The sequence below is a fragment of the Mangifera indica genome, chromosome 10 (assembly GCF_011075055.1).
Source record: "Mangifera indica cultivar Alphonso chromosome 10, CATAS_Mindica_2.1, whole genome shotgun sequence".
In the NCBI taxonomy this organism is placed as follows: domain Eukaryota; kingdom Viridiplantae; phylum Streptophyta; class Magnoliopsida; order Sapindales; family Anacardiaceae; genus Mangifera; species Mangifera indica.
This window is the reverse complement of record NC_058146.1, coordinates 3,275,114-3,302,272: the sequence shown is the minus strand read 5'-3', so window position 1 is coordinate 3,302,272 and position 27,159 is coordinate 3,275,114. Positions and strand designations below refer to the sequence as shown.

Genomic DNA, 27,159 nt, shown 5'->3' with positions numbered 1-27,159 from the left:
TATATAATTTTTATGAATAATTTTGTATATAAATAATAATACGTTATTATGTAATTAAATAGTTAAAAATTAAATATAAAACAATACTCAATTACATGAAGACATATCATTATTTGTGTACAAAAATTATGAACATGATACTATTAAAAATTTTATCATTAAAAGATAATTAAACAACAATGTTACGTATGGTTCAAGGTTGTTGGCTTTCTTGTACAAATGATTATCTCTTGTAGACGTTCTGATTTATTTTGAGCAATATTATATATATACTCATATTGAATACACAAATAAATATATATTTATATGTGTTATTATGTGATTGAGTGTTATTTTATTATTAATTCAAAATCATCCAATTACATAATAACACATATCAAATATGTATCTATTTGAGTATTTAAAATAGATACATGTAGTTTTATTGATTTATTTTGTACTCGTAATGTGAGATAATTAACTAAAATCTTATTTAAAAATAAAAAAATTGTAAATTGTCACATATAGATGTAATGAATATTTATGAGATTTTTCAAATTTCTACTTATTTTTAGGATTTGGAGAGATCTACATGAAAAATTATCAAAAGTTGATTAGAATTCGACGCATTTTTATATTTTTATAATCAATAAAACTATATGTACATATTTTTTAATATATAATTAGGTAATGATATAATAAATTTGAATTAAATAAGAAAGTAATATATAATTATATAATGACACATTACACACACATATATATATATATTAAAAAATGTGTACACATTATATATATATATATTAATTTTATAAAATAGTTTTTAAAGACATAAAATTATTATTCAATTGAAAAAAAAAATTGAATCAATTCAAATTCAGTATCAAAACATTAACTATCAATCAATGTTATGACAGTAAATTCTTGCATACAAACTATCATGATGTAAGATCATAATAATTTATAGAAAAATATTATGTATACATATTTTTTGATATATAAATAGATACACAGATGATATGTCATCATGTAATTGGATTTTATTTTTATTTTTAATTTAAAATTATTCAATCATATGATGATATATTATTTATATTTATTTATGTATTCAAAAATATATATATACATAATTTTATTTAATTTTTACTTTTTACATTTTATTTTCTTTCCTCCTTGCATTGATTGGATAATTGACATAGTCTTTTGATAAGAAGTAGACATTGGCAAACCCCAAAATGATATTATATAGTTTTCATGGACCCAACAAAACCCTAAATTTCTACACACTCAAATGTTAAAACTCTATCAACAACTTGGGATTCCAATCTTCAACCATTGTGATTTGCTTCCTAAAAACCCTACAACTCTTACCAAATTATTCACACAAATCAATTCCATTGGCTGAGAAATTCTTGCTTGGCTTCTTGGGCATGGAGTTTAGCGAAAACCCTAGAAAATGATTAAGAGGAGACCACGTGCATGGAGATGGAAAAATTGAATGACGTTTAACCTAACATTACTACACCGTTTTGGCTATTTCCCATGATCTTGTTTTCGTTCTTATGGAGTTTTTTAAATTATTGTCCTCCCTTTACGGCTCCTGCTTTCTTAGCTTACCTAATCCCATATGCAGTTTCACTTTAGGGTTCATAATAGTGAATGTTGATTGTTTGATATATATAGATTTTTCCTTTTATATTTTTTCTTTGTGAAGGCTTTTAATTTATAATTGTCGGTTACATATAAATGAGATGTTGAAGAATTTTTTTAATTGTATTTATACGATGATAGTCGAATTGCTTACTCTAATCTATCGGTTACTCTAATATTATGTGTAGTGTCGATAAAATACAATTAGAGATGAAACTTTTGATTAATTTAATTATAATACCTAAATTTATTTCTTTATTTGGTAGAATCCAAATGAATAAATATAGGGCTCGACATTCTCTGGGGAAGCGTGAAAACAGAAGCAGCATTAACGAAGAAGGAAGATGGAAAAGGAGGCAACCCAGTGTGTCGCCATGCAGTTGTTGTAAGCCTGCTCAACGTGGGCTCCCATGAAACCAGCATGTGGTTTATGTCTATTGTTCTCTTTTGTCAACTTACAATTAATATCGATAGGTAATACTTCACTTGTGGCTGAGACGTCTGCGTCGTTCCAGGCATGAAGAAGACAACAAAAGTTAGCCGCCCAAATCTTCAGAATTCTCAGAAGAGATGCAACCGCAGAGGAGAGTGGGGCGTGTCCATGGTTTAATTCATAATTCATCATTTCATGTGTCCTTTTCTTAAGGAAACTATTATGTTAGCACCTAGCGGTACATCTTCTTGTTTGTAGAAATTAATTATATATTCCTAGATATTCGAATTAATTTTTTTTTAGATTAAAAATAAATTCAATTCAAACCCCAAACCCTTTATCATTCCTTATGTTATACAGCAAAAATCACTCCTTGCCAGACTTATAGAGGTGTATTCAAGAATTATTGATAAATATTTAAGTAATTTAAAGTGACAAATTGCCAAAATTTTACCTAATTCTATTTTTTATTCTCAGAAACATGTTTTCCACCGATAGTTTGGTTCGTAGTGGTTATGAATAATGAGTGTGATAGAAACAAATTGCCTTTTTTTTTTTTTTAATTTTTAAAGACAAATTACCAAATTTCTAAAACTTATTATAAATTCACTCAAAATTATTATTTTATTAGACTATATATGGTTGGTGTATCCTTAAGTTGACAATTATCAACAAAATTAAATTTTATTATTTTAATATTTGTATATTCCAAAATCATACTTTAAAAAATTGTAAAATTATAAGGCTTTTTAAAAAAAAAAAAAAATCAAATGTCATGTAAACATGATATTTTCTGTTTTAATGGTAACATCATTTAATACCCTTTAAAAAAATAATTCTAGTAGAATCCTTTGTACTAATATTTACATGCATTGATCAATATATTAATAAAATCGATAAACTATTATATTTATAAAATTTTGATTTATTTAATATAATAATTGTGAGTCTAATTATTGTATTTTTAATTTCTCTCTCTCTCTCTCTCTCTCTCTCTCTCTCTCTCTCTCTCTCTCTCTCTCTCTCTATATATATATATATATATATATATATATATATATATATATATATATATATATATATATATATATATGTATGTTGGTTGAAAAATGAGCAGATACCAATATATATATATTTTTTAATATTGAAATTAAGTAATTGACTCAATAGAGCAACATAGCTTTGGTTAGATTAGATTATGCTATTCTTGATAATTTTGGGCTTGTTCATTAGTTGAAGGCCGAAAGACTTATTCCCACCTAAGGTTTAGTATATATCCGAATTTTTATCTGTGAATTTTTAAAAAACTCAAACACCTATTCATAAATTGTTAAAATTAATAAAATTCATTAGTTCTAAGAATAAAATCATTATTTAACTAGTGATACTAAAAAAAAAAAAACTGTCTCATTTTTTTTTAAACCTTAAAATCTAACACTCCAACCCTCTTTATCTCTTCTTTCGAACTAGTCTTTGTTGGTGAAGACGAGTCCAGAAAAAGAAAGAGAGAGAGTTGGAGGGTGCCGGTTGTTGAAGAGAGAGAAGATTTGCTGAAAAATAGAAACTGAATGAAAAAATATAATTTTTTAAAGTTTAATTTTGAGAGAAAATTATTAATTTTTTAAATTAAAAAATGATATAATTTTTTTAATATCCTAATTAAATAATAATTTTACTTATAATACTAATAAATTTTATGAATTTTAACTATTTCTAAATAAGGGTTTAAATTTTAAAAGGTTCAAAGATGGAAATCTAGACGCACATTAAACTAAACTTGTGGGTGGGAATAAGTCTTTTGGCTAGGGTTGGATTCAAACCGAGTCCTTTCGAGTTAGTCGACCCATATAAGCTCGTTTGAGTTCGACCTACTCGTCAAATTTGTTAATTAAAAATTTTAATATAAACAATATTGTTTTAACCAATATGTATTAAAATAATATCGTTTTAATAATGAAATAGTTAAAAACTTTAGTTTAAAATGATTTAAATCAAGTTTGACCCTATCTTCCACCAACTCGATGAGCTCAAGCTCTATTATATAAAAATCGTATCGAATTTAAACTCAATTCGAATCTACCTTTATGTTTTGCCTTAATTAAATAAGTTCGCATATGGAATGGGAGATTTGTATTTTTATTGCCAAATGTATGGACCAAATTACGAAGCAATTGATTAGGGTAAAAAAATTTCTATATCAAATTGTCACATCATCGGTCTTTCAATTTTTTTCAACTTTAGACTTTTCAAATATGAATCCTACGATTAATTGACAGCCAAAGTTCTTTTTTCACCCCAGGTTTGTTGGGATGACATTTATTATTTTTTAAATTTTAAAAACTTATATTTCTATCAATTATTCATCCCTTTGAGTAAATTTTATTACATAAAATGATAAGAAAGCCATTTTGTATGAATTTTCACAGTTTTCTTTCTTCTTTTTGTTCTTTCTATTTTTTCTTTTTCTTTTTCAAAAATTTGAAAATGAATTATAATAATTAAAAATATAAATAATGCTAGTGAAATTTTGAAGGTGTTTTTAAAGATTTTAAAATTTCAATATACTCCATAATAGTTTCAAAAATAATAATTATACTTTAAAAAGAGTCTAAAATATAATATTTTAAAATTGAATAATTGATTAAAGTTTTAATATTTTTATGAATCCATTTGATAAATTTTCAAACTAATTAAAAAATACTATTAATTTAATATTTATATTAATGTTAATAATAGTTTTATAATTTTAATAAAAAGATAAAAGAGTTATTTATGGGAAAACCAAATAAAATTTGTTACTAGAAGTAGATGATGGATAAAAATTTTAATTTTTCAAAATTTAACTAGTGAAAATTATTTCATTAAAGATTGGGTAGAAAATAGTTAGTTGCCTTAAATAATTCAATTATGTATACCCACTTTAGGTACAGTGTCATTATATGATTAGATGATTTTAAATTAAGAATAAAACAATAGTTATGAGTGTCCCCAAAGTAGGTAACATAATTGCTCTAAATAATTTATATGATAACACCAAAGTTAATTGAATATTTAAGTGAAAAAGTAAATCAATTATAATGCCACGTTAAATTGACAAAAACCAACACGATCAACCACAATTGCTTACGTGTCAGTCCCTTGTTGATCGGCGCTTCACTCTCTTTCGCAGCCCTTAGATCCGCGGTGTTTTCTTTCATAATTGCAAAAAGCAAAAAAAATAAAAATCTCGCTATTTCTCTCTCTCTCTGATTAATTTATAAATTCTTCCGTTACTCTCTTCTTTGATCTCTCTTAGTCCCTTTCTCTCTGTGCTTGGTTTGCTGACCCAAACGTTTTCGGTTTTTTTTTTTTTTCTGTTTTTGTTTTCACTTCACATTTTCATTGTGTTTGCAAAACGCACAGAAACAGCTCTAACTGGTACGTCTTCTTTTTACATAATTTTCGTCTCTGAAACCAGAATTAATTCTATATTGTTTTTTTTGTTTAATTTCTCGCTGCTTCTTTTAATTTGATCGTATTTACTGTGGCCTTTACGCTCCTTTTTAATTAATTTTGGTTTTGCAATGGAATTTGTGATCACGTGATTTTGTTGTTAAGTATTTTTAAATATGAATAGTGGTTAGTTAATGTTGTTAAATTAGGGTTTGATTTCTGTGCAGGTGTTTGTATTTATAATTTAGAGAGTTTGTTAAGTGATGTGTTGGTAGATATGATCTTATTATGCGTTTTAAGGCTTTGAGGATTGAAATGTGTGTTGTGTGGAGTGATAAAGGGATTGATTAGGTGGAGTATTTTGAGTGTTGTGTATGAGAGGTTGAGAGAATAGTTGAAAAAATGACGGATTTTCAACCATTGCAACAAAAGCCCGAATCAGCGACTGATATTTGTGTGGAATTTGAACGTGGTTTGGAGGAATTGATGCGTGGGCACTTGGATGATTGTATGTCATTTGTGCCTTGTAGTTCAACACGCAACAATGATGACGAGGATGATGATGGGGACCAGTTAGTTAGGAGAAGGAGAAGGTCTGACCTTGAGGGTGATGACTTGGCAGAGTCATCAGCAGCCAGAAGGCGGCATTCACGGATTTTGAGTAGGTGGGCTGCAAGGCAGGCACAGGAGATGATTACTACGATTGAGAGGAGGAATCGTGAGTCTGAGTTGATGGCTCTTGCTGGTTTACACACAGTTTCAATGCTTGACTCATCGTTTTTGAGGGAGTCGCAGTCTCCTACTTCGAGGCGGCAGGGGAATGTGGAGAGGCCTAGTACTCTAGCATCAGGAATTTTGCAAATGTGGAGGGAATTGGAAGATGAGCATTTGTTAAATAGGGCACGTGAGAGGGTGAGGGAAAGGTTGAGGCAGCAAAGGAGTGTTGAGTCTAATACAAATGTCTCAAGTACAGTTATGTCAGAGGATCGAGGTAGTGAAAATCAGGGGAGTTTGGGGGATGCAAGTGAAAGCGAGAATGAGTATGGGACTTGGTCACATGATCAGATGGAGTCACAGAATGAACGTGGGGATAATAACGGGTCTAGTAGGGAACAATCTCCTGATCTTGGCGAAGTTGAGAGGGAGAGGGTAAGGCAGATTGTTCGTGGATGGATGGAGAGCGGTATTAGTGAGCATTCATCCAATTCTTCCCAAAGGAATGGCAATCCAAGAGCTGAATGGCTTGGTGAGACGGAACGTGAAAGGGTTAGAAATGTTAGGGAGTGGGTTCAAATGACTAGTCAGCAGCGTGGAACTCATGGAGGGCAGAGGGAAGATCAGGCTGGCACAACTGGTGCTCCAGCTGAACAAGTTCAGGAAGGATTAGTTGCTGACCAGGATGAAGGGCAACCAGAGCATATTCGCAGGGATATGCTGCGGCTGCGTGGAAGGCAAGCTCTAGTTGACTTACTTGTGAGAATTGAAAGGGAAAGACAAAGGGAACTTGAGGGTTTGTTGGAACATCGAGCTGTCTCTGATTTTGCTCATCGCAACCGCATTCAGGTTTGCTGGTTATCACCAAACAATTTGTTCATTTCGTGAGTATTCTTGGTGTTATTGTTTTTTAAGCTGAAGTGCTAGTACCTTCATATTGTTTCTTCCACCTCGAGTTTGGAATTGATACATTACTTGAATTTTGTACCTGATTCTGTTTCTTGATATGTCATGTAGATCTTTGGTATATGGTGCATAATATTGCCGTTTACTAAACTACATATGTTGTAATGTGTATGTTGTTGATAGATGGGCATGCCATGCAACTTTATTTGTTGGTGGTTAAATACATTTCTTGTCTTACCTCTTAAGCTTCATCATATGTCATTAGGATATTTTCATAGCAAAAATTGTATATCATCAGGATAGTTTTGTCAGAAAAAATGTATATCATCAGGATATTCTAGTTTTATGTGTGACTGTGTCTTAACAACTAATACTTTTAATGTTTTTCCAGTCATTACTGAGAGGTAGGTTCTTGCGTAACAATGAAAGACCTGTTGAAGAGGAGAGGCCACCCTCAATGGCCGCTAGTGAACTAGTTCAATTGAGACAAAGACATACTGTATCTGGTCTAAGGTATGCACATCATTCTTAAAAGCAAGCCATGAAAAACTTCTAAATTGTTTGCTAGCTTTCAGCCTTATGTTTTCTGGAATGATGTAGTATGCGCTTTTTCTGTCCCCAAAATAGGTCCATTTTTAAATAGGTGATTCTGCGAGAGATTTTTTTCTTTTAATTATATTGATAATTTAAGCAAGACATCATATGGATTGAGAAGATTGTATCTTTAATTATATTTTGTGAGCAAAGTATAAGATTTTCCTTGTTTGACCATTGTAATTTATGTTTTATGGGTTGTGGCTAGAAAAACTTGAATATCATAGGATTTCCATAAAACTAGGATCACTACATGGAAGTATTGTCCATATTCAAAGGTCAGTATTCAAACTCTTTTTGCTAGTTTTCTACAACTTAACTACTTTTTGTGGGTTTGCTACTCATGCAAGAATGATTATGAATTTTAGTGATCTTAGCTATTCATTTCTTGTTATATGGTTAGGTTACTTAAACATATATAAATAAGCACTGTCAATAAATAAATGGGGGTTTAATGATTTGTCATCATTTATTGTACGGCTTATATTCCTAGCTTGGAGTGTATAGAAGATGTTGATTTCTGCTACCAGTTAACTTAACACATTGAATAGCTGTGATATGTTTTTTTATTATTAGTAACATTGACATCTTTTCTAATACTGGGTATTAATTTATGCACTAAATTCCTTTTCTCATGTAGGGAAGGGTTTCGCTCTAGATTAGAAAACATTGTCCGTGGTCAAGCAAGCAGCAATTCTGATATCACATTAAATTATAATAGCAGTGAATCTAGAAATGAACGGACTCAAACAAATGTTTCACAGGATGCTCAGCATGAAGCCAATGGGCAGCTACAATCAAGGACTCAGGAGACTGACATTCATCGGTTGCCTGATCAAACTAGAAACTCAGAAAGCAACACAAGTGTTGGGACTACCACTTGGCCAGAAACTCCTAATCAGGAAGATGATAGAGGAAACTGGCAACAGTCAGGTTACAATCAGTTTGATGAATCAAGAAACAGTAATGAAGCAGAGATGGATGCAAACTGGCAACAAAGCTCAGTTAATGGCTGGCCTCAGGAAACTCCTAGAAATGTGGATGGAGAAGAAGGTCATCCACCAGTGGCCCAGCTGGTTTGGCATGAGGATAGGACTAGGGAAGCTGTTGGAAGTTGGTCAGAAGGGGCTCCTGATCCTCCTAGAACTCGTCGAGCTGTTCCTGTTAGAAGATTGAGCAGATTTCATCCTCCTGAGGATGATAATGTGTATAGCATGGAGCTCAGAGAACTTCTAAGCAGGTTAGTTATTTAAAGTAGGCCTATTGATTCCTGGTTTTATTTGTTAAGCCATTTTTAGCTCTCTTTACTGAGATTTATATAACAAATGTTATTTTTTTATTGTTATAGGAGAAGTGTTTCCAATCTTCTTCGTAGTGGTTTCCGTGAAAGTTTAGACCAATTACTACAGTCCTATGTGGAAAGGCAAGGTGAAACACCTATAGACTGGGATTTGCACAGAAACTTGCCAATGCCAACTCCTACTTCACCACAGCGGAATCAAGAGCAGCAGAGGGATGATCAGGGTGAAGATCAGCCTGATGCCAGTGATAGACCTTCATTGGTGCTACCATCTCCTCCAGTTCCCCCACCCCAGCCACTGTGGCACCAGGATTTACATCACACAACTTGGTCTCGTCACAGCGTGCACCGATCAGAAATTGTGAGTTTGTTCTACAAATCTAGAAACTTTTGCGTACTGTTATTATCAAATAGATAATATCTTCTTTCCCCTCGTACATAGAAGAAAACATCGGGAATCTCTATGAAATTAAATGGCTTCATTTTGTTTTATGAAGCATTTGAATCTACAAAACTTTCTCCACAACTTATGTCATCGAAGAAAATTGGAGCCATAATAGGTATTTGTGCTTTTTAGGATCACCGGTTGGAGTGATTCGGTTACCCTCATGCTGCTATAGGCAGAAGGCAGTTAACCTCTTTTAGAATGTTAATGACGCATTTTGAGCTGTTGATGTAAATGAATGGGAAGTGAGCTGAGACATTCTATTTGTTTTGAATCTTTTGATATTCTTCAGTGGCTATTTTTATTTTCTAATTTGTCCTAAAATTGCCAGTGCATGCACCCAAATCCTGTATCTTGGATACTTTTTGCATTCTTACTTTTGAACTGAACTGGCAAAGTTGGAATTGATTTGATCAGGAGTGGGAGATGTTTAATGATTTGAGAGCAGACATGGCGAGACTTCAGCAAGGTATGAGCCACATGCAGAGGATGTTGGAAGCCTGCATGGATATGCAGCTGGAGTTGCAGAGATCTGTCAGACAGGAAGTGTCTGCTGCTCTCAATCGATCAGCTAGTGAAAAAGGTTTGTGCATTTTCCTTCTTGTATTCATAATTTTCTACATTGGAGATTCCTTATGTTTGCATTCACTTTATATTGAGCAATATCACCTTCCTCATTATTGTGAAATTTTCACCTTATACTTTCCCAGGGACAGTTGCAGAGACGTCAGAAGATGGATCTAAATGGGGTCATGTGAGAAAAGGAACTTGCTGTGTTTGTTGTGACAGCCATATTGATTCTCTATTGTACAGGTACATCTTCCATTTACTTTCTTCTGTTGGTCTCTCTGTAAGATGAGTTGGAAAAAAAAAATTGAAGGGAATTGTTTTATACTTTTCTGTGGATAAAAATAATTTGAAACAATGTGTAGATGTGGGCACATGTGCACTTGCTCAAAATGTGCAAACGAGTTGGTTCGAGGTGGAGGGAAGTGCCCGTTGTGTAGAGCACCAATTGTCGAGGTAATTCGAGCATACTCAATACTGTAAAGACAGGTGAAAGAATATATATATATATATATATAAAAGTAGCAATAAAAATCAAATAGAATGAGTGGTAGCTTTCTCTTTTGTAGAGGGTTGTTCATTGTTCAGTTGTTGCCTCTGTTTTTCTGATTATATGTGGGAACATTATGCGCTTGTATAATTGGATTAACAAATGGCATGGCCAAAGCCAATTCTTCTTTCATGTCCTAATTAATAAAGTTATATAGATTCCCTACGTCCTCTAATGAAAAAGTAATTAGATATTATTTTATCATTAATTAAAAATTTTCTAATCACATCCGGACACATTCATGTGTCAATGAATATAGATTATTAGTACTCCTTCCTGGGAGTGCCAATATCTATTGGATTGATTTAAATTGTCAATAAATTCAATGGTGGTTTCCATGCTGTTGATGCGAAATAAAAATTGATAAATCAATAAAATTAAAATATTTTAGAGGGACAATATTTTTTTCATGCCTTAGCTGCGCATTTCTCAGTCATATATACCGGGGAAGATTGTTTACAGATCTTTCCGGATCTTATTTATTGCTATTTTCAAACCACAGAAAATGTTACACACGCAAAATCTTCTGAGCTGACACAAAACATAAAAATGAAAATGACAAATACTTAGTCATATCGTCCATGTTTTCAACTACGTCAAGAAAATGATACCTTGGTGTGATTTAGAGAATTTATCAGATAACCAATAATTTCAGGTTTTGCCTTCTGAGTTATTTAGTCAACTAATCAAATCCACTTGATAAAAAGCATGGTTATTAATATTTTATTATATATAATACATATTTTAAAGTGTAACAAATTAATATAGTATAATAAATATATTATATAATATGATACAATATATATTATTAATATAAATTGATATATTTTAAAAAAAAAAATGATAATATAATAAAAATATACAGAAAAATTATAAATTTTTAGAGATATTATTTATATTTTTCAAAATAATTTGTTAATTAAATTTTTTATTATTTTAGCTTTTAAAAATTATATTCTATCATATAATACGAAATATTAGATTTTAATATACGATACGATTACTACAATAGGCAACAACGAAGAAAGATGGCTTCAGTTTTCCATATCTTTCTCTCTAATTTGTTAGTTATTATAATGGTTTTCGCCCATGATTGTTTGACTGTAGTATAACTTAAAGAAGAAAATTTCCATTACTTATTTCTTTCTCAATCTATATAAGCTTTATGCAGTCGAGAACAATATCATGCCTCCTCTCAACAATGTACATGTTAGAGGACAAAAAATTAGTGAGTGAAAAGAATACGATAGAGCTAAAAAAATAAAAATCACCCCGAAGCTTTATTTGATTCAGGAAAACCATTTTCTTCGAGTATTGCCAGCTTTGAGCTTCATCACAAGCTGTTCCCGTTCAGCTTCGACTTCAGCATACTTAAGGCTCATTTGAAAGTAGCGCTCACGAAGATCTTTCAGCTCTGCCTCAAGTGATGCTGCCTTTCGATCGTATCCATTTTTCTTTGCAGTTCCATCTTCGCTCAGTTCATTGGATAAAAATCTGAACACAATCAGCATTTTGCAACAGCTGTTAGCATTGCTCTATCAAATCGTAGCATCCACATTGAGTTTATGAAAAGCAAGAAATTTCAAGTTTAAAATCTGAAACAAATCACTTGTACCGACCTCTTAAGCTGTTGTTTATACATGCCATTTGCTTCCAGAGCCTCAGCTAGTTCATTCTCAAGAGATTGAATCTTCAACGAAGCATCATAGTTTTGGGCATTATCGACCTGAAACGAAGTGAAAGTTGAAGTTAGAAAGACATAATTTGACCTCTTAAAACTGGATGAAATTAAGAATTACAGTGAAATTAACCTGTCTTTGGTTTTTTTGTCGTTGAGCAACTCCTGCAGATGGCTCCTCATTGACCTGCAGATTGTTTTTGTCTTGCTCCTGCCATTTCAGAAGCTGAAATCATAAATCCACATTGAAATTTCAACTAAATTTTGATGAAATTAAGTAAATACGAGGACAGAATATTATTCATACTAACCTTTACTTTGTCATGGATAGAAGTAGTGGTAGCAGCTAAATCAGAACGAGAAAGGTTTGTGACTGACTCTAGATTATCTTGTTTTGTTTCTTTAGTCTGCTTCAACTTCTGTTCGAGTGCTTGAGCCCTTTTCAAACATTCTTCTTTCTCCTTCTCAAGATTTTTTATCTTTCTCTGGAATTGACTGTTTTCCCTCCTTATCTGTGCAAGCTCATTTTTCAGCACCGCTTCCTGGGAACCTATGGCTTCTCTTGCTGTTAAATCACCCTCCAGCCGAAGAACCTTTTCCTCCAGGGCAATTTTTTTAAGTTTGTAGTCTTCTAGTTCAGAAATGGCCTTCTGACTACTAGAGATTTTCTCCATACATACGCTTCTCTCAGCCCTAAGTTCTTCATAATCTCCTGATAATATCTGGAAGGAAGCTTCCAGCCTTTCATTTTCAAATTTGACCTCATTAAGTGATTTCTTAAGGCTCAGAACTTCACCCTGCAGCAGTGCTGTTTTCTCCAATTGAACCTTAAGGCTGGAAACTTCTTCTGCTACCTGTAACCTCTCATATTCAGAAGTTTTGAGTTTTAACTCAAGCCCTCTAATGGCACTTCTGTGTTTCTCTTCATTGGATTTAACATCCTCCAACAGATCCAATAGTTTTTCATGGTCAGCTGCCAGAACTTCCTGGTTTTGCTTTGCAGCAGTGAGCTCACCCATAAGCTGTTGCACCTTCACCTGAGATTCCATCTGGAGGGTATCAAGGTTGCTCTCTGATAATTTTAGTTTCTCTTTGACTTCTTGAAGAGCAGCTTCAAGCAGAGATTTTTCAGCACGTAGACGAGACACTTCAAGTACAGCTTCAGAAGCCATTCTCTCCTTCTCATCTTGAGTTGCAGATATCTGTTCAGTCAGGAGTGCAACCTCTCTTTGAAGGTTCTGAACTTCAACCGTTTTCTCAAAGTACATCTGATTTAACAGACTTTCTTCAGTAACAACTTTATCTTTATGTTTCTTGTTTTCGTGAAGTAATGTATCTAGTTCTAGATTAATGGCTTTCTCCTTCGAAGCAATTTCTTCTAGCATTGAAGAATACTTTTCTTCAAGTGCTTCAAGTTTCTTAGACATATAAGAAAAAGCTTTTTCTGATTCTCCCAGTTCAGCTTCCAAGACTGCACAGTGTTCATGCAACTTCATTTTCTGCTTTCTTAGCTCTGCATTTGATTTCTGCAATAAACTACATTCTTCAATGAGACTTTCAGCTGTAGCTTGAAGCTTTGGATTTGCTACTTTCAGATATTCACACTCTTCTTGAACTTCAATCCATCTTTTTTGTGAGTCCTGTAACTTATGTTTCATTTCAGCTCTCTGATCCTCCATTTCAGCTTCCAATCTTCTTATCTCATCCTGGAGATCCTGAGCATGAGATTTTGAATTTTCTAATTCCAAGCGACTTGACTCTCTGTCATTAGTCAAATATCTTAGCTGTGCTTCCAAGCCACATATCCTTTCAGACAACTGTACATTCTCTTCTTCTACTTCATGCAAGTGAGCTTCCAGGTCATGTTTGCCACCCTCTAGCTCTGAAGACCTACTTTCAAGAATCTTGTTGGCTGAAACCTGAGAATCCATGTTGCTATTCAGCAGCCTCATCTCATCACGCAAATCATCCAAGTGCTTAGAGGTGGTAGTTCCTTCTCTAAGCATCACTTCCATACCTTCCTCCAACTGGACTTTCTCTTGTTGCATATCAGAAAGCTGAGTTTCCAGTTCTCTACAGTAATGTCTAAGAGCATTGATCTCTTCTTCCTTCAGAAAATTCTCAGATTTGAGCTCATCTATCTGAGACAACAGTTCCTTAGCAGGATCTGTAGTTTGAGATTTATGTTCTGCATCCTGAATTTCTACTTCCTGAGAGCAAGTGCTTTGAGTATTTTCACATGTACGAGGACCCCACAATTTATTCAGCAGTTCTTCTGAGTTTGCCCCTGTTGCTTTGACTTCTTTGTTAAACTGAAGTTCATCCTCATCAATGGTGACTTTCGGTTCAAAAAACATTTTCAGCTGGGTAAAATTGTTCACAATAGCCTCAACTTGCTCTTTTTGAGTAAGCAAATCAGTACTTGCTGCAATCGCTGACTTTTCAGAGCCGTATATACATGCAGTATTTCCATGAGTAAGACTAGATTGTTGCTTCTTTAGATAGTCTAAGGAGAGTTGAACCTGTTCATATAACTTGGAGAGCAATGTCGAAATTTCAATGGAAGTATCTGATTCAGAAATCTTACACTTTGAACAGACAACTGCAGGATGATCTTTAATCTCATTTTTCTTTCTCTGGTAAAGTTTGAGCTGTTGTTGCAGAGCAGCAATTTCACTCTCCTGCTCTTCTGCCCTAGAGCGAAAATTACAGAGTTCACCATCAAGAAAACAAACTTTGTCCTTCAGAGCTTGCAACTGGCACTCAAGTTCATCAGATTCTTTTCCAGGATCTACAAATTGATTCTGCAAGTTGTCAGTACAAATTTTTTCACTAAAAGCATTCGTCTCATCTGCATGTATGCGTATTCGAGAATTTAGTTTGCTTCCTTCAGATTTAGATGTAAAGCCAAAATTGTTTTCTGTGCACTCATTTGATGAAGATTTAGACGAGGCATCTGATGTCACTGGATCCTTTTTTGATTTTTTGAGCTGTAACAAAAGTTCTAGGTTTTCATCTGTAAGCTCATTGCAATCCCTCTCAAGTTCCTGGATCTTCTGTTTTAGAAAATCAACTTCTACAATTAGATTGTGACTATCTCTATTTTCAGAAACCATTTCCTTCAATTCTTGAGTATTTTGGGCCTCAGATAATTCAGCTTCCAAACTGGTTACTTTTTCCTCTTTTTCAGCTATTATAGCTGTCCACTTTGCCTCACAGTCCATTAGAGTGTGTGTCTTTGAATCTCGCTCCATCTCTAGCTCATGGTTTTTTTCCTCCAAAGATTTTTCCAGAAATTGAATGGCACTCTCCAAATTCTTTTTGACTTCCTGTAACTGCTGTAGCTCTAGTTCTAACTTCCTCTGATCTGCTTGTTCAACCTCAGCATTCAAATTTCTTATCGGGTGTTCGACAATACTACCTTCCAGATCTGAATCACAGGAGGTTTCTCTCATCTTCTTTACTAGTAACTGCTTGGTTGTATTTATTTGCTTATCGTCTTCAACTTCTTGGCCATACAATCCTACCTCAAATTCAGGTTTTGTTTCAGAGAGACTGTCAATTTCCATTTTCTGTTTCGCTACAGTCTCTTCAAGTTCCTGAAGAATGGAAAGAAGTTCAATGTTTGATTCTTGTGTCTTCTTTTGCTGTAGTGTCAAATCAGCATTTGATTCTTTTTGAAACTTTATCTCATCTTCCAATTCCTTTATGATTTTCTCCACATCATCAGCCTGAAACTTGAATTTCTCAGTGGCAGTTGGTTGCACCTGTGATTCTTCAACCAAGATCCTCAGTTGTTCAATTTCCTTTTTCAAGCTATCACATTTAGCGTGTGATTCTGAGAGCTCCATTTCAAGGCTTGCCTGACGTGTTGATTGCTCCAATGATTCCTTCTGTAGTTTCTCCAAATCAAGCATTGACTTTCGAGCATTTTGTTCCCACATCCTAGCTTCAGCACGAAGCTCCTCAATTTTAAGTTCTGCAGCCTCCAGAAGGTCTTTAGATGAACCAGCACTCCGTAAAGGAGATGAGGCAACAGCACGTGTGACACGATTGAATTCTTCTCTTTGATTTTGAAGATGGCTTCCAGAATGTAAGGGCTTTGAATTTAAGGATAATTGATTTGACTGAAATGGTTCACGAAAAGAAGAACTATAAGGAGAACCACTTTGAGAACCAACTGAATCTTGCCTTCCCACCAGATTGTTTACTACTCCACTTGAGTAACTTAGAGGAGAATAATTTTCCCTGCCAGAGGAGCCCTCTAAAGAGTCAAAGCTATTACAAGAAGCTGATGAGGAGAAGTTCACGTTCTGCAGTGACAAAAAGAAAATATTAACCACATGAGAGCAAATGCAAAGGCTATAAGAATTTGCTCCAATTCTTGAATCAAGTATTCCAGTGTTTCTTCCGAGCATATCTACCACATACAGAATTGTAAACAATAAAATTATATGCACACACGTTTAAATACATAGATGATGTGTCATCATTTAATTAAATTTTGAATTAAGGATAAAGTAACACCCAATCACATGATGACGCATTATTTATGTATTCAATTATATACTCAAAAGTAGGTGCACATAATATTGTTCAATCGTAAAACATGTTTTATTCAATGTTATATCCACAATTATATTTAGGAATAAGAAAGGAAATATATCATGGTGCACAAACTACTGTCATCAGGAAAGATTATAAAACACTTAAAAAATAAATAGTAACTAGAACTAACGCAAAAAAAGAGGGCTTGGTTCCACTAATGATTCATGTACACCCAAAAATCATTCCCAGTTACAACTAAAACCAGAGTTGTCTTACATCATATTGTAGAGCCATGCTTCAAATTAATAGAATGGTACACTTCATGATAACCAGCAACCATGGGTTGGAGTCCATCTATATACAAAAAGGGTGATAAAGAAAGGTGGGTCTTCAGCCCCCTGATACGGGAACTAAAATGAGTAATTATGAGATCACACATCAAAAGCTTGATAGTAAAATGCCTCATATATCATATGACCAATATGACTATATGTACTAATAACAAATACTAATAGAATAAAACTATATATATAAACAAATAAAATAAACTTATCTGTACAAACTGGGTGACAACTTATAATTGAGTAATGTGATTGTTTACTTTTTTTTCTCTCTTCAAAATCACTTAATTAGATGCTACCACTTCAGATAATATAATTTGTTTATACATGTAGTATTACTCATACTAATTTGTGTACTAATATTACGTATCACCATGTGATTGGATGATTTTGAATTAGAGATGAAATACCACTTAATCACATGATGACACGTCACCTTTAATACACAAATTAATACTCATTGTTAGTGCACATAGTTTTCATCATCAGATGACTCAACAACACAGTAACATCTTGACATAAATATATGTACTAGTTCTTAAAGTTGCAAACTTTTTATGTACTATTGAAATGCAAGGAATCTCAACATTGTAGAAGAAATGGCACATCAAACCCATTTCATCATTTAGGAACAGATGATTTGTGGAATTATAGATATGAACATGGCAAAAGGTGTAACTGTAAACTAAATGTTTCAATACCAAACTAGAACTTTATGAGAGGAAGGTGTTGTACCCGATTACATGGTTCTCCTGCTTGAGATGCACTGTCCAAATGGTTGCTAGATGAAGATCCAATACTCCTGGTGAATGTACCATCAGAAACATCTGATTTGTTTTCCAACTCATCATGGTCAACATTCATGTCCTCCATATCTGAATTTGAATCCTTACACTGTTCATCCCTTTAAAAGGTGCAGTAACTCTTTCACAACTACTGAACAGAAAGTTAAAACAGTACGAAGTTTCATGTTGACTGCAAACCTGAGTTTTGCTCTTGGTGTTAGGCATTGAATTTTAAGCTGTAAACCAGAAGAAAAATGTTTGTCAGATAAGAGTGTATAGTCAATAATTTAGTGTTCCCAATTGAATATATCATATAGACAAATACTTTCCACATAACAAAAAAGGCATATAGACAAGACAACAGTGAAAAGAATTCAAACTCAACTGATGTTCAATTCCAAAGAAATTGAAAATAGTAAAGATGACTCACTTGTAATACTGTCCCACTGTTACATTTTTTCAATGGTGATGAAATAAGAATAGGATTTTTTGAACTCATGTAGCTTGCTAAATTGACAGAAGCCTCACCAAGGATGCCAGATCTGGATGACCCCTACAACAATTATCATTTCAAGTTGACTGTATTAGTTAATTACATGTACACTAAATTGACAAAAATAGGTTAACTAACATAAACATCACACCATGGAAACAATAAGTTTAATGTGATATTCTTCAATATCTTTCGATGCATCATCTGGTTGAATCCAAATAGACTCTGAAAAAGTCTCAATCCATCGGCAATTTCCATTTCGTGCTGTTGCTTTCCCTGACTTAGCTATTGTTTTGCCTGTCTCAACAGAGATAATAGATACAACGAGCTTGTCCCATCCCTTGGGAATCTGCAATTGCCAAATGCAAACATAAACTGTGAAACTAAATAAAGTTCCATCCAATGAATTTTTCCACTTAACCACCATGCCAGTTTCTTCCAATGCCAAATAAGACATTATAAACGGCAATCAAAACATACAATTAAAACTACCACAAGGCTGCATTTAGCAAGTAACAAATTCAACCATAAAAAAGGAGGAAATGTTCTTTAGAGATAAGCACAAATTTCGCAGAACACTCATAATTAAATTTTTTTCAGTTACACCCTTACCCCCTTTCATCCAACCTTAATGAGAGCAGATATTCATTACATCTTCCAATGAATTAAATCACAAATTAAAGTCCTACAAAACCTCAAAGTACATTATTATGCAAATTAAAGACATGCCAACTTCAATTATTTTTTTTTCAAATTAATGATACAGCTAAACTTAATGAATCTCTTACATCCTTATAATTATTATTAATTAAGTAATTAATAAACACTGCATTAAGTCGAACTTTAGTCAACGAACCATTAAGTTGGTAAAAAAAACAGAAATGAAAAAAAATCTACAGATTCAAGTTGTATTCTAAGTGTTCTTAACATCTACATTCCATTTCTGATAACAATTTACATAATTCTAAAAAATATAAACTTAAAAAAAAAAAACCGAAATTTTGAGCCGTTTCTTCAGAATTTTAAATATTCGGAAACAGTTTCCAGATTATCAGAAATAAAAAGTCAAACAATCCAAAATTTATAATGAAAGACACGCGTGCTATAGTATCTAAATGACTTTTTCATCGAGTTCAGATTTCAAACTAGAAACAAAATTTTTAAATCGTCTATAAAACTATTATTAGTAGAACATTAACAACACTGTTTGTTACACCATTACAACTTCAAACAAGAAATATATTTCCAGAAATTCAAAAAAATAAATTAATGAATGAAAAGATGTGAAGTGAAAATGAACCTGAACAGCCTGAAAGTTGGAGAACTTGAAATCGCATTTCTCTCCGAATTTATCTGATTTGTGTTTGTGTAATCTGAACATTGTTTTGGCTTTCTTTTAGCTTAATATGATTTTGTTTCTTCAGGATTTGATAGAAGGGAATATGATGAAAATCGGAGTGGTTTCACATGCTGTGAGACAGAGAGAGACTCTGTTTTGTTTCCTTAACAAGGGAGAGACGTTGTTTCCCATTGGACAATTATTTATTATTTCATTTTTGTTTGTTTTTTGCAGATCCGTCCTTGTTAAATAGTTTGTTATAATTAGCACCTTTTCGTTTATTTTATATTGTTTATAAGGGCCTAACTTATCCATTTCTTTCATATTAACCTAAACCAATTAGGGATGGAAGTAGAGCGAGGATGAGTTGAATATCCTAATTTTCCTTCCATTTTTATAAGGAAAATCTGTTTTTATACTCAATACGAAGATGACAAGACATTCCTACCCCTTCCTACGAGAAAAATTTCTCTCATTTTTCCTTCCTCATCTCCACAAAAAAATTTATTTTACCCTTCTCCTCCTTATCATGTTAAAAAAATAATAAAATATTTATTATATATTAAAGATATATTTTTTATAATTCAAAACTTTTAAGAGTATTTTAATATATAAAATTTTAAAAAATAATGTAAGGAATGAGACAAATCAAGAAGGTCAAAATACATTTATCCATATCCTCGCTTTATCTCCGAGATTTTACTTATTTTTATTTTTATCCTCATACCCATACCCATATTTCTACATGTTTCTATCAAACAATCACTTTTTCATTCCCAAAAAAAGAAATCAGGATTCTGATTTAGTAAGTTAAATTGTTATAACCAAATCAATCTACTACAACAAAGATCATCAAAAAACCTAATTAGATGAAACATTTCTTTCTATTTTTGTTTTGAAACAAATATTATTGAACTGTCATTAACTTTTATGTTTGCATTTTAATGGATATTTAATTATCACTTTAAAACCTAATTACCCATTTCTTAAATTTACTTGGATTACAAGCGAAGAAGAATTTATTTATTTATTTATTTATTTATTTATTTTATTAATGGTGTAAGGTTAGGTGATATTTGGAAGGTTCATTAGTTTTAAAATTTTCCTAAAAAGAAATTTGGGTAGAATTGATACTTGTTTAAATCAAACACCAAAACAGAATCGTCATTTTAGAACTTGAAAAGGCAGGCTTATTTTTAGATATTAATATTAAATTAATTCTTTTTAGCCGTAACAAAATAAAAATTGCACTTTTTTTTTTTCGCTTTTAGTTAGGGAGAATGATTAGATGAGAAAATTAGCCATTATAAAAATATGTTGTAGTCTTGTAGCCACAGAATACAATATTAACTACAAGACAATGAAGTTGATGTTTCATTGACACATGGCCCACCTTTTGGCCCAATATTGCTTAACATAGCAGGCCAATAATATTTTTGAGGCAGCGGTTGTTGCTGGGTTTATTTGTATCAGCCATGGACAAGCTGCTAAGTAATTTCAAAGTGAGCTGTTTGAATGATTAAAGGAAAAATTTTATTTATAAAAATATATATATTTAAATATTAAAATTAAACTATTAATTCATATAATCTAATAATTATAAAGTTAATTATTATATTTAAAATTTATTATACTTAATATGATTGGTTTCAGTCAATATAATGATCTAATTTAGATCATCGTGTTAAATATTTTTGTTAATTAAATATAATAATGGTTATAAATTTTGGAATAGTCATTTTGGTATCATTATAATTGGTATTACACTAAATTTAATAGATGATTTGTGTGTTTTAACATAGATTTTTGTTAAACTTAAGCATGGGCAACCGTAACTATGAATACTATATATAATACCTAATCATAGGTTTAATCTAAATGTATAATTAAAATAAGAGAGGTAAAAAAGCACGCATGAGCCGTATCTCTGAATCTGAAGAGTTCTTGAGAATTGCTTAATAATTATAGGTATGTAATTACGGGTTTTTTTCACTCTTAAAACTTTATTTATGACAGTTTTTAATAAGAAAAACTATAACATTACAGTTTTAGAGAGGAACCTAACAAGAGAATAATTAGACCCTCCCATCAAAGATTCAATAACCCAAAATTTCGTACTAAACCATTTACCAAAATCATAATTTGTGAAGTGCACTGAATTTATTTTTAATAACCATTTTTCAAGTTCATTCATAATATGTCATCGAACTATTTAATTACTTAGATTTATTAACCAAAATTTGAATTAATATTAGCCCGTATCCAAAAAAATTCTAGCAATTTTCTCATATGTAGATAAGGAATCAAACATCCCACATGGCTTTTTTATCCAATTTTAGTAGAGTAGGTAAAAAATTTTATTTTAAAAAATCTAATACATAGTTTGCAAATGATAGCACATGATCACATGTTGCCTTATTTTGGAATCATTCAAATGAATTGCATAGAGTTGATTTTATAGAGTTGCTTGTTGCACGTGTGTAGCTTGTCACTTACACATGAGAGATAATGGAGAATTGGAGAGAAAGGGTAGAAAAATATGTCATCATAATGTAGATAGATGGTTGGTTTAAATTAAAGAAGATGATGTGATCATTTATAACAAAGTTTAGATGTCATTTTTGAAGGGTGGTTGTCCATTGAGTAATTTATAACTTTTGATGATTTCAATTCAACAACCACAAGACCATGTGGTGTTTGAATTGGATTGATTTTACGTGAAGAAATTTCAGAATATATTGTGTAAAATGAAATTTGAATGTCTTTCAATTACAAACTCATTGTTTGCATTTGTTCTTATGTAACTTTCTAAACTTTCTTTTTCTTTTTTTTTTCAGAATAAATTATTCTTTAATTTAGCGTGATTTGTGATTATGGTTATACATCAAAATAATACATTTAAGACTATTAAATATCATAAAGTTTGAAATTAATATAATCCCGTGCTCTCGTATTCAAAATTCAATTCTTTGTCACTCGGCCTATCCCTCAAAAACAACAATAAAACATTACATATATACTTAGGGTGCATTTGGTTGGGGAAATTTATTATTACCTTGGTAATCTATCTTTTATTCTCTTGTTTGGTTTGTCAGTAATAAAAGATTACAGTAATCTTCTATTACCAATGCTGATGTGGCAGGTAATATAGGTGGTAATCTGATTACCACCTTCACCTTAGGTATTTAAAAATTACTGGGGTAATCTTGAGTTTATTATAGAAAAATTATTATTTATTAATTTTTTGAGATAAAAATAAATTTATTTTTAATTAATATGACAAATAATATAAAAAATATTTAAAAATAATTATATTCAAGACATTTAAGTAAAATAATTTACTAGTAATCTTTTATTACCTTTAACCAAACACAATAATTATTTATACCTATCAAATTTTATCAAACATAGTAATCTTTTATACCCAGTAATCTTATAAGTAATCTATCTTCAAGATAATCTTTCTATTTTAGTAATCAAACATTACCCAAACAAAACGTCCCCTTATAGTACATTAATGATGTGTTATCATATAATTGAATAATTTTAAATTAAACATAAAATAATACTCAATCATATGATGATTTACTACCTATGTATAGGGATGTTCAAAACCGATTAACCGAATTGCTTTGCCAATTTTTTGAACTGAACCAAATTTTTGGTTTAGAAAAAGTTATGAATCGAAACCGAATCGATTTTAAATCAAACCGAAAATATCAATTAACCGAACCGAATTTAAAAAAATTATAATATTTTATTATTTATTCTAATTTTTTGAAAATATATTCAATATTCTATTAATATTTTATTCAATTTTTTAAAAACCGGTTCTGTTCGGTTAACCAGTTTTGAAAATTAGGCAAACCGGTAATCAAACCAAAAATTCAATTTTTATATATTTTTGAACCGGTAACCGAACCGCTTTGCCAATTTTTTGAACCGAACTGAACTGAATTTTTGGTTTGGAAAAAATTATGAACCGAAACCGAATCGATTTAAAGATTAATCGATTTTAAATCAAACCGAAAATATCAATTAATCGAACCGAATTTCAAAAAATTATCATATATTATTATTTTTTCTAATTTTTTGAAAATATATTCAATATTTTATTAAATTTTTATTCAATTTTTTAAAAACCGGTTCTGTTCGGTTCGGTTAACCAGTTTTAAAAATTAGGCAAACCGGTAACCAAACCGAAAATTCAATTTTTATATATTTTTGAACCGATATCCGAACCGATTTTTCGAATAACCTATTTTTTGGTTCGATTTTCAGTTTAAAAATCGGTTCAATTCGATTATCGGATAATTTTGAACACCCCTACCTATGTATATAAATTATATATTAAAATTATGTGCACATAATATTACTCTAAAAAGAATAGTTTTTTTTTTGTAACAAAAAACTTCACTCTAATCGAAATGTTGTATTGGTTAAAATCAATCACATCGAATAAAATAAATTTAGGAACCCAATGACCAACCTTACAACTATTGAATTAGATAAACAAAAAATTTAATTTTAATATATCATGAGAAAAAATTTTAATTCATATTTTTTTATATTTTAAATCTTTATTTTTCCTATTTAAGCTACACCTAACCCAAGAGAGTAATGCCAAGTTGCCAACAACTCTATTCATCCATGTCACTTCCCATTCCCAAGATCATAAATATGGGATATTTTTTAAAAAATTATAAATATTTTTTTATTAGAAGAAGTTAAAATAGAAAAATATTTACTATTGATAAAAATAGTTTTGTATCTTCCAATTAGGGAGATGTGGGATAATATTAAGTAAGGGACATTGGAATAATTGGAGATTAGATGATGATTACTCTCATCTTAATCTTAAATTTTTATTTAATGTGTTACGTAGTAATCAACACTTTGATTCCTTAAATACTAAAACATAAGTTTAAAAAAGCCGACATAAGAATCAGGAATATTTAATTATAATTAATTAACTATCAACTGCCCTGTGATCCTATCAAATACAAAAGAAGATTCATCCTCACAAATCAACCCAAAGACCAATTGCAAGGATGACCAACTTGGTTTAATTTACTCCCAAAAGACTGTTTCCCTGCAGAACTTTGATGAACTACGATTTCCCATTATTTAAGATTGAAAATTTGGTTCAACACATAAGCGTTGAGTTCGAGCCTAATTTTAGCTTGATAAACTTAAATAGAGCTAACTTCAAACTCAATATGATTAACTTAATTCAAACTCGACTCAATAATATAGTGTGATTTTTTAAATAAAGTTTTTAACTTATTAATTATTAAATTCAAAAAATTATATTTTTTAATAAAAAATATTAAAAATTGTAGTAGATGAAAAATAAAGAAATTATACTTATTTATAATAGGTAAATTGAATTCTTAAAATTTGATATTTGAGTTTGGGTAAAAGATATTATAAACATGAGAGATATGAAGGAATTTTTTTTATAACCGGAGAACCCAATTTAACTTCGTTTGATCCAAGTAAATTACTCTAATAATTTTTTAATATAAATAAACAAATTATTGGAACTCTAATCTTTCGTAAGAAAGTTCTTTTATTTAATCATTTAAGCTAATCGATATGATGAAGACGAAGTTAGTAAGAATGTGTGGGGGACTTCTGAGATCTCCTCGTAAATTTCAGTTATTTAAGCAAAGTTTTTAGGGCCGAAACAGACATTGTACCCCAATATCAACTGCTATTATTGGGCCAGAGTGACTACATTTCCAGTTTTGGACATAACGGCCTAGCCCATCTGTAAATCCAGCAATGGTGTAAATCGAAGCAATATTATCTTTAATCAAAAAGCAACCCGTTCATTATTGAAAATTAGTGTTCTAAAGAAAAGAAACAACTCGAAGGCACTTTGTAATTATCTCTTATAATTAAATTTGGATCGTATGGTACACATTTCTTTGAATAAAATATTAGGCCAAAAGACTTATTTTCACTTGAGGTTTAGTATATTATTAAACTTTTATTTATTAAATTTTAAAAATTTAAATATTTATTCATTGATTGAATAGATTTGTGCATCAACCCAATAATAGTCAAAGGCTATGTTTTTTTTTTCGACTGATTTGTGTATTAGTTAACTTACATATTGATTGAACATATTTATGTGATGCATAGTTTGTGTCGATGAATCATCAATTGACTTTCGGTTTGTCAATGATTAATTCTTGTCGGGAGATGGGAGGGAGTGCCATTATAGAGGTTGATCAACTTTAATCTCCAAAGAAACAAAGGAAAAATTCCCAAAGAGAGAAAATAAGATAAAATTTTATATTTTTAATATTATTGATTAAATTATGTTTTAACCCTTAAATTTAATAAATTTTATTAATTTTAATAGTTAATAAGTAAATATTTGATTTTTGAAACCTGGTAGATAAGAATGAAAATACACTAAACTTTGGGTGAATGTTAGTAAATTATTACTACTCAATGGAAAATGTGATCTAAATAGAAATTTATTGATTATTTAATGGCGATCTAATACAGTGAAGAGCTGGAAATAAAAATTTATTAGTATTAAACAAATCTAAAGCTAAAGGGGTTACTGTAATAAATTAATGTCAGAGTGAAGGTCTTGTCAAACAAGACAAATGGATTTATGTTCTACTTTTTTTTCTCAACTTTTTCTTGATTTTCTTTTAATATTCTTTCGGTGCATAAGATAAGATAAGAAACCTTTGTTTTTAGCTAAATATTGAAGTTACTTCATTTGCCACTAACAACAGCTTTCACTGTCAGCTTTCACAGTCAGAATTTTACCTGTTCGGTTTTAAAGGGCCAGTCCAGTAATTTTCATAAAATTACTGGGATTGAGAATATGGATTTACGTTATCATGAAAGGGAGACAGAGAAAGATGAGGTGTCATGTGTATAAACTTTCAGATTGGACAGTTTCGATCTGGCTTTTGGAATACACAACATGTGACACAATCTTTAATATATGCCTTGCTCCCTCTCTTCCTAGTTTCTTCAGAAAGTCTGTTTGTTCTTTATTCAGTCAAAAATTAATCGACTTATAAAGTGCGTTTATCTTATGGTTTAAGCTTTGCCGTATTATTGCTTAAACAATATTACGAGGTTATAGATTTACCATTAATTGGACAAATAAAATAAAAATAAAAATAAAATTCTCCAAATTGTAATCTTAATTATTTATTCCATGCTGCTTGTTCTTATTTTTTGCCATTAGCTTTGTTTCAGCCATCATTCGCCACATGGGGGCATTTAATTATTTATTAAATAAATCATGTCCCTCAATTATCATTTGTCACTTTCCTTTGAATATATGATGCTCCATTTCCTCTATGGTTGAGTTCATTGTTTATGTAATTATAAGTTTATTGAAATTTCTCTTCTTTGATTTCCAACT

General features: G+C 31.3%; 2 protein-coding genes across 4 annotated transcripts; one reads left to right on the top strand and one right to left on the bottom strand.

Moving 5' to 3' along the window:
• The first annotated feature begins 5,273 nt into the window (after window positions 1–5,273).
• On the top strand, window positions 5,274–10,735 carry LOC123228049. Of its 2 annotated transcripts, none has more exons than XM_044653247.1 (8): window positions 5,274–5,479; window positions 5,722–7,057; window positions 7,506–7,627; window positions 8,349–8,948; window positions 9,057–9,369; window positions 9,871–10,036; window positions 10,170–10,266; window positions 10,386–10,735. In XM_044653247.1, the coding sequence occupies exons 2-8, from the start codon at window positions 5,897–5,899 to the stop codon at window positions 10,501–10,503; spliced, it is 2,577 nt and encodes an 858-aa protein (XP_044509182.1). In that variant the 5' UTR covers window positions 5,274–5,479; window positions 5,722–5,896; the 3' UTR covers window positions 10,504–10,735. The 2 variants fall into 2 exon arrangements, with proteins under 2 accessions (XP_044509182.1, XP_044509181.1); XM_044653246.1 differs by having other exon boundaries at window positions 5,275–5,479; window positions 10,164–10,266.
• A 948-nt stretch (window positions 10,736–11,683) lies between these two features.
• On the bottom strand, window positions 11,684–19,911 carry LOC123228409 (myosin-11-like). 2 transcript variants are annotated; one of them, XM_044653813.1, is made up of 9 exons: window positions 19,716–19,911; window positions 18,567–18,764; window positions 18,353–18,475; window positions 18,121–18,158; window positions 17,873–18,041; window positions 12,560–16,561; window positions 12,382–12,474; window positions 12,190–12,296; window positions 11,684–12,064 (listed from the first exon to the last, which is right to left on the bottom strand). In XM_044653813.1, exons 1-9 carry the CDS (start codon window positions 19,794–19,796, stop codon window positions 11,860–11,862), a joined length of 5,016 nt encoding a protein of 1,671 aa, XP_044509748.1. In that variant the 5' UTR covers window positions 19,797–19,911; the 3' UTR covers window positions 11,684–11,859. The 2 variants fall into 2 exon arrangements, with proteins under 2 accessions (XP_044509748.1, XP_044509749.1); XM_044653814.1 differs by having other exon boundaries at window positions 12,382–12,459.
• Window positions 19,912–27,159: the final 7,248 nt, after the last annotated feature.

Coding starts and splice junctions, on each gene's coding strand:
- LOC123228409 (XM_044653813.1), bottom strand. CDS start 19,796: ATGTTCAGATTACACAAACACAAATCAGATAAATTCGGAGAGAAATGC. Junction 18,765..19,715: donor CCAACTTTCAGGCTGTTCAG/GTTCATTTTCAC, acceptor TGGCAATTGCAG/ATTCCCAAGGGATGGGACAA. Junction 16,562..17,872: donor CAGGAGAACCATGTAATCGG/GTACAACACCTT, acceptor TTGTCACTGCAG/AACGTGAACTTCTCCTCATC.
- LOC123228049 (XM_044653246.1), top strand. CDS start 5,897: ATGACGGATTTTCAACCATTGCAACAAAAGCCCGAATCAGCGACTGAT. Junction 9,370..9,870: donor GCGTGCACCGATCAGAAATT/GTGAGTTTGTTC, acceptor TGATTTGATCAG/GAGTGGGAGATGTTTAATGA. Junction 10,037..10,163: donor TCGATCAGCTAGTGAAAAAG/GTTTGTGCATTT, acceptor ATACTTTCCCAG/GGACAGTTGCAGAGACGTCA.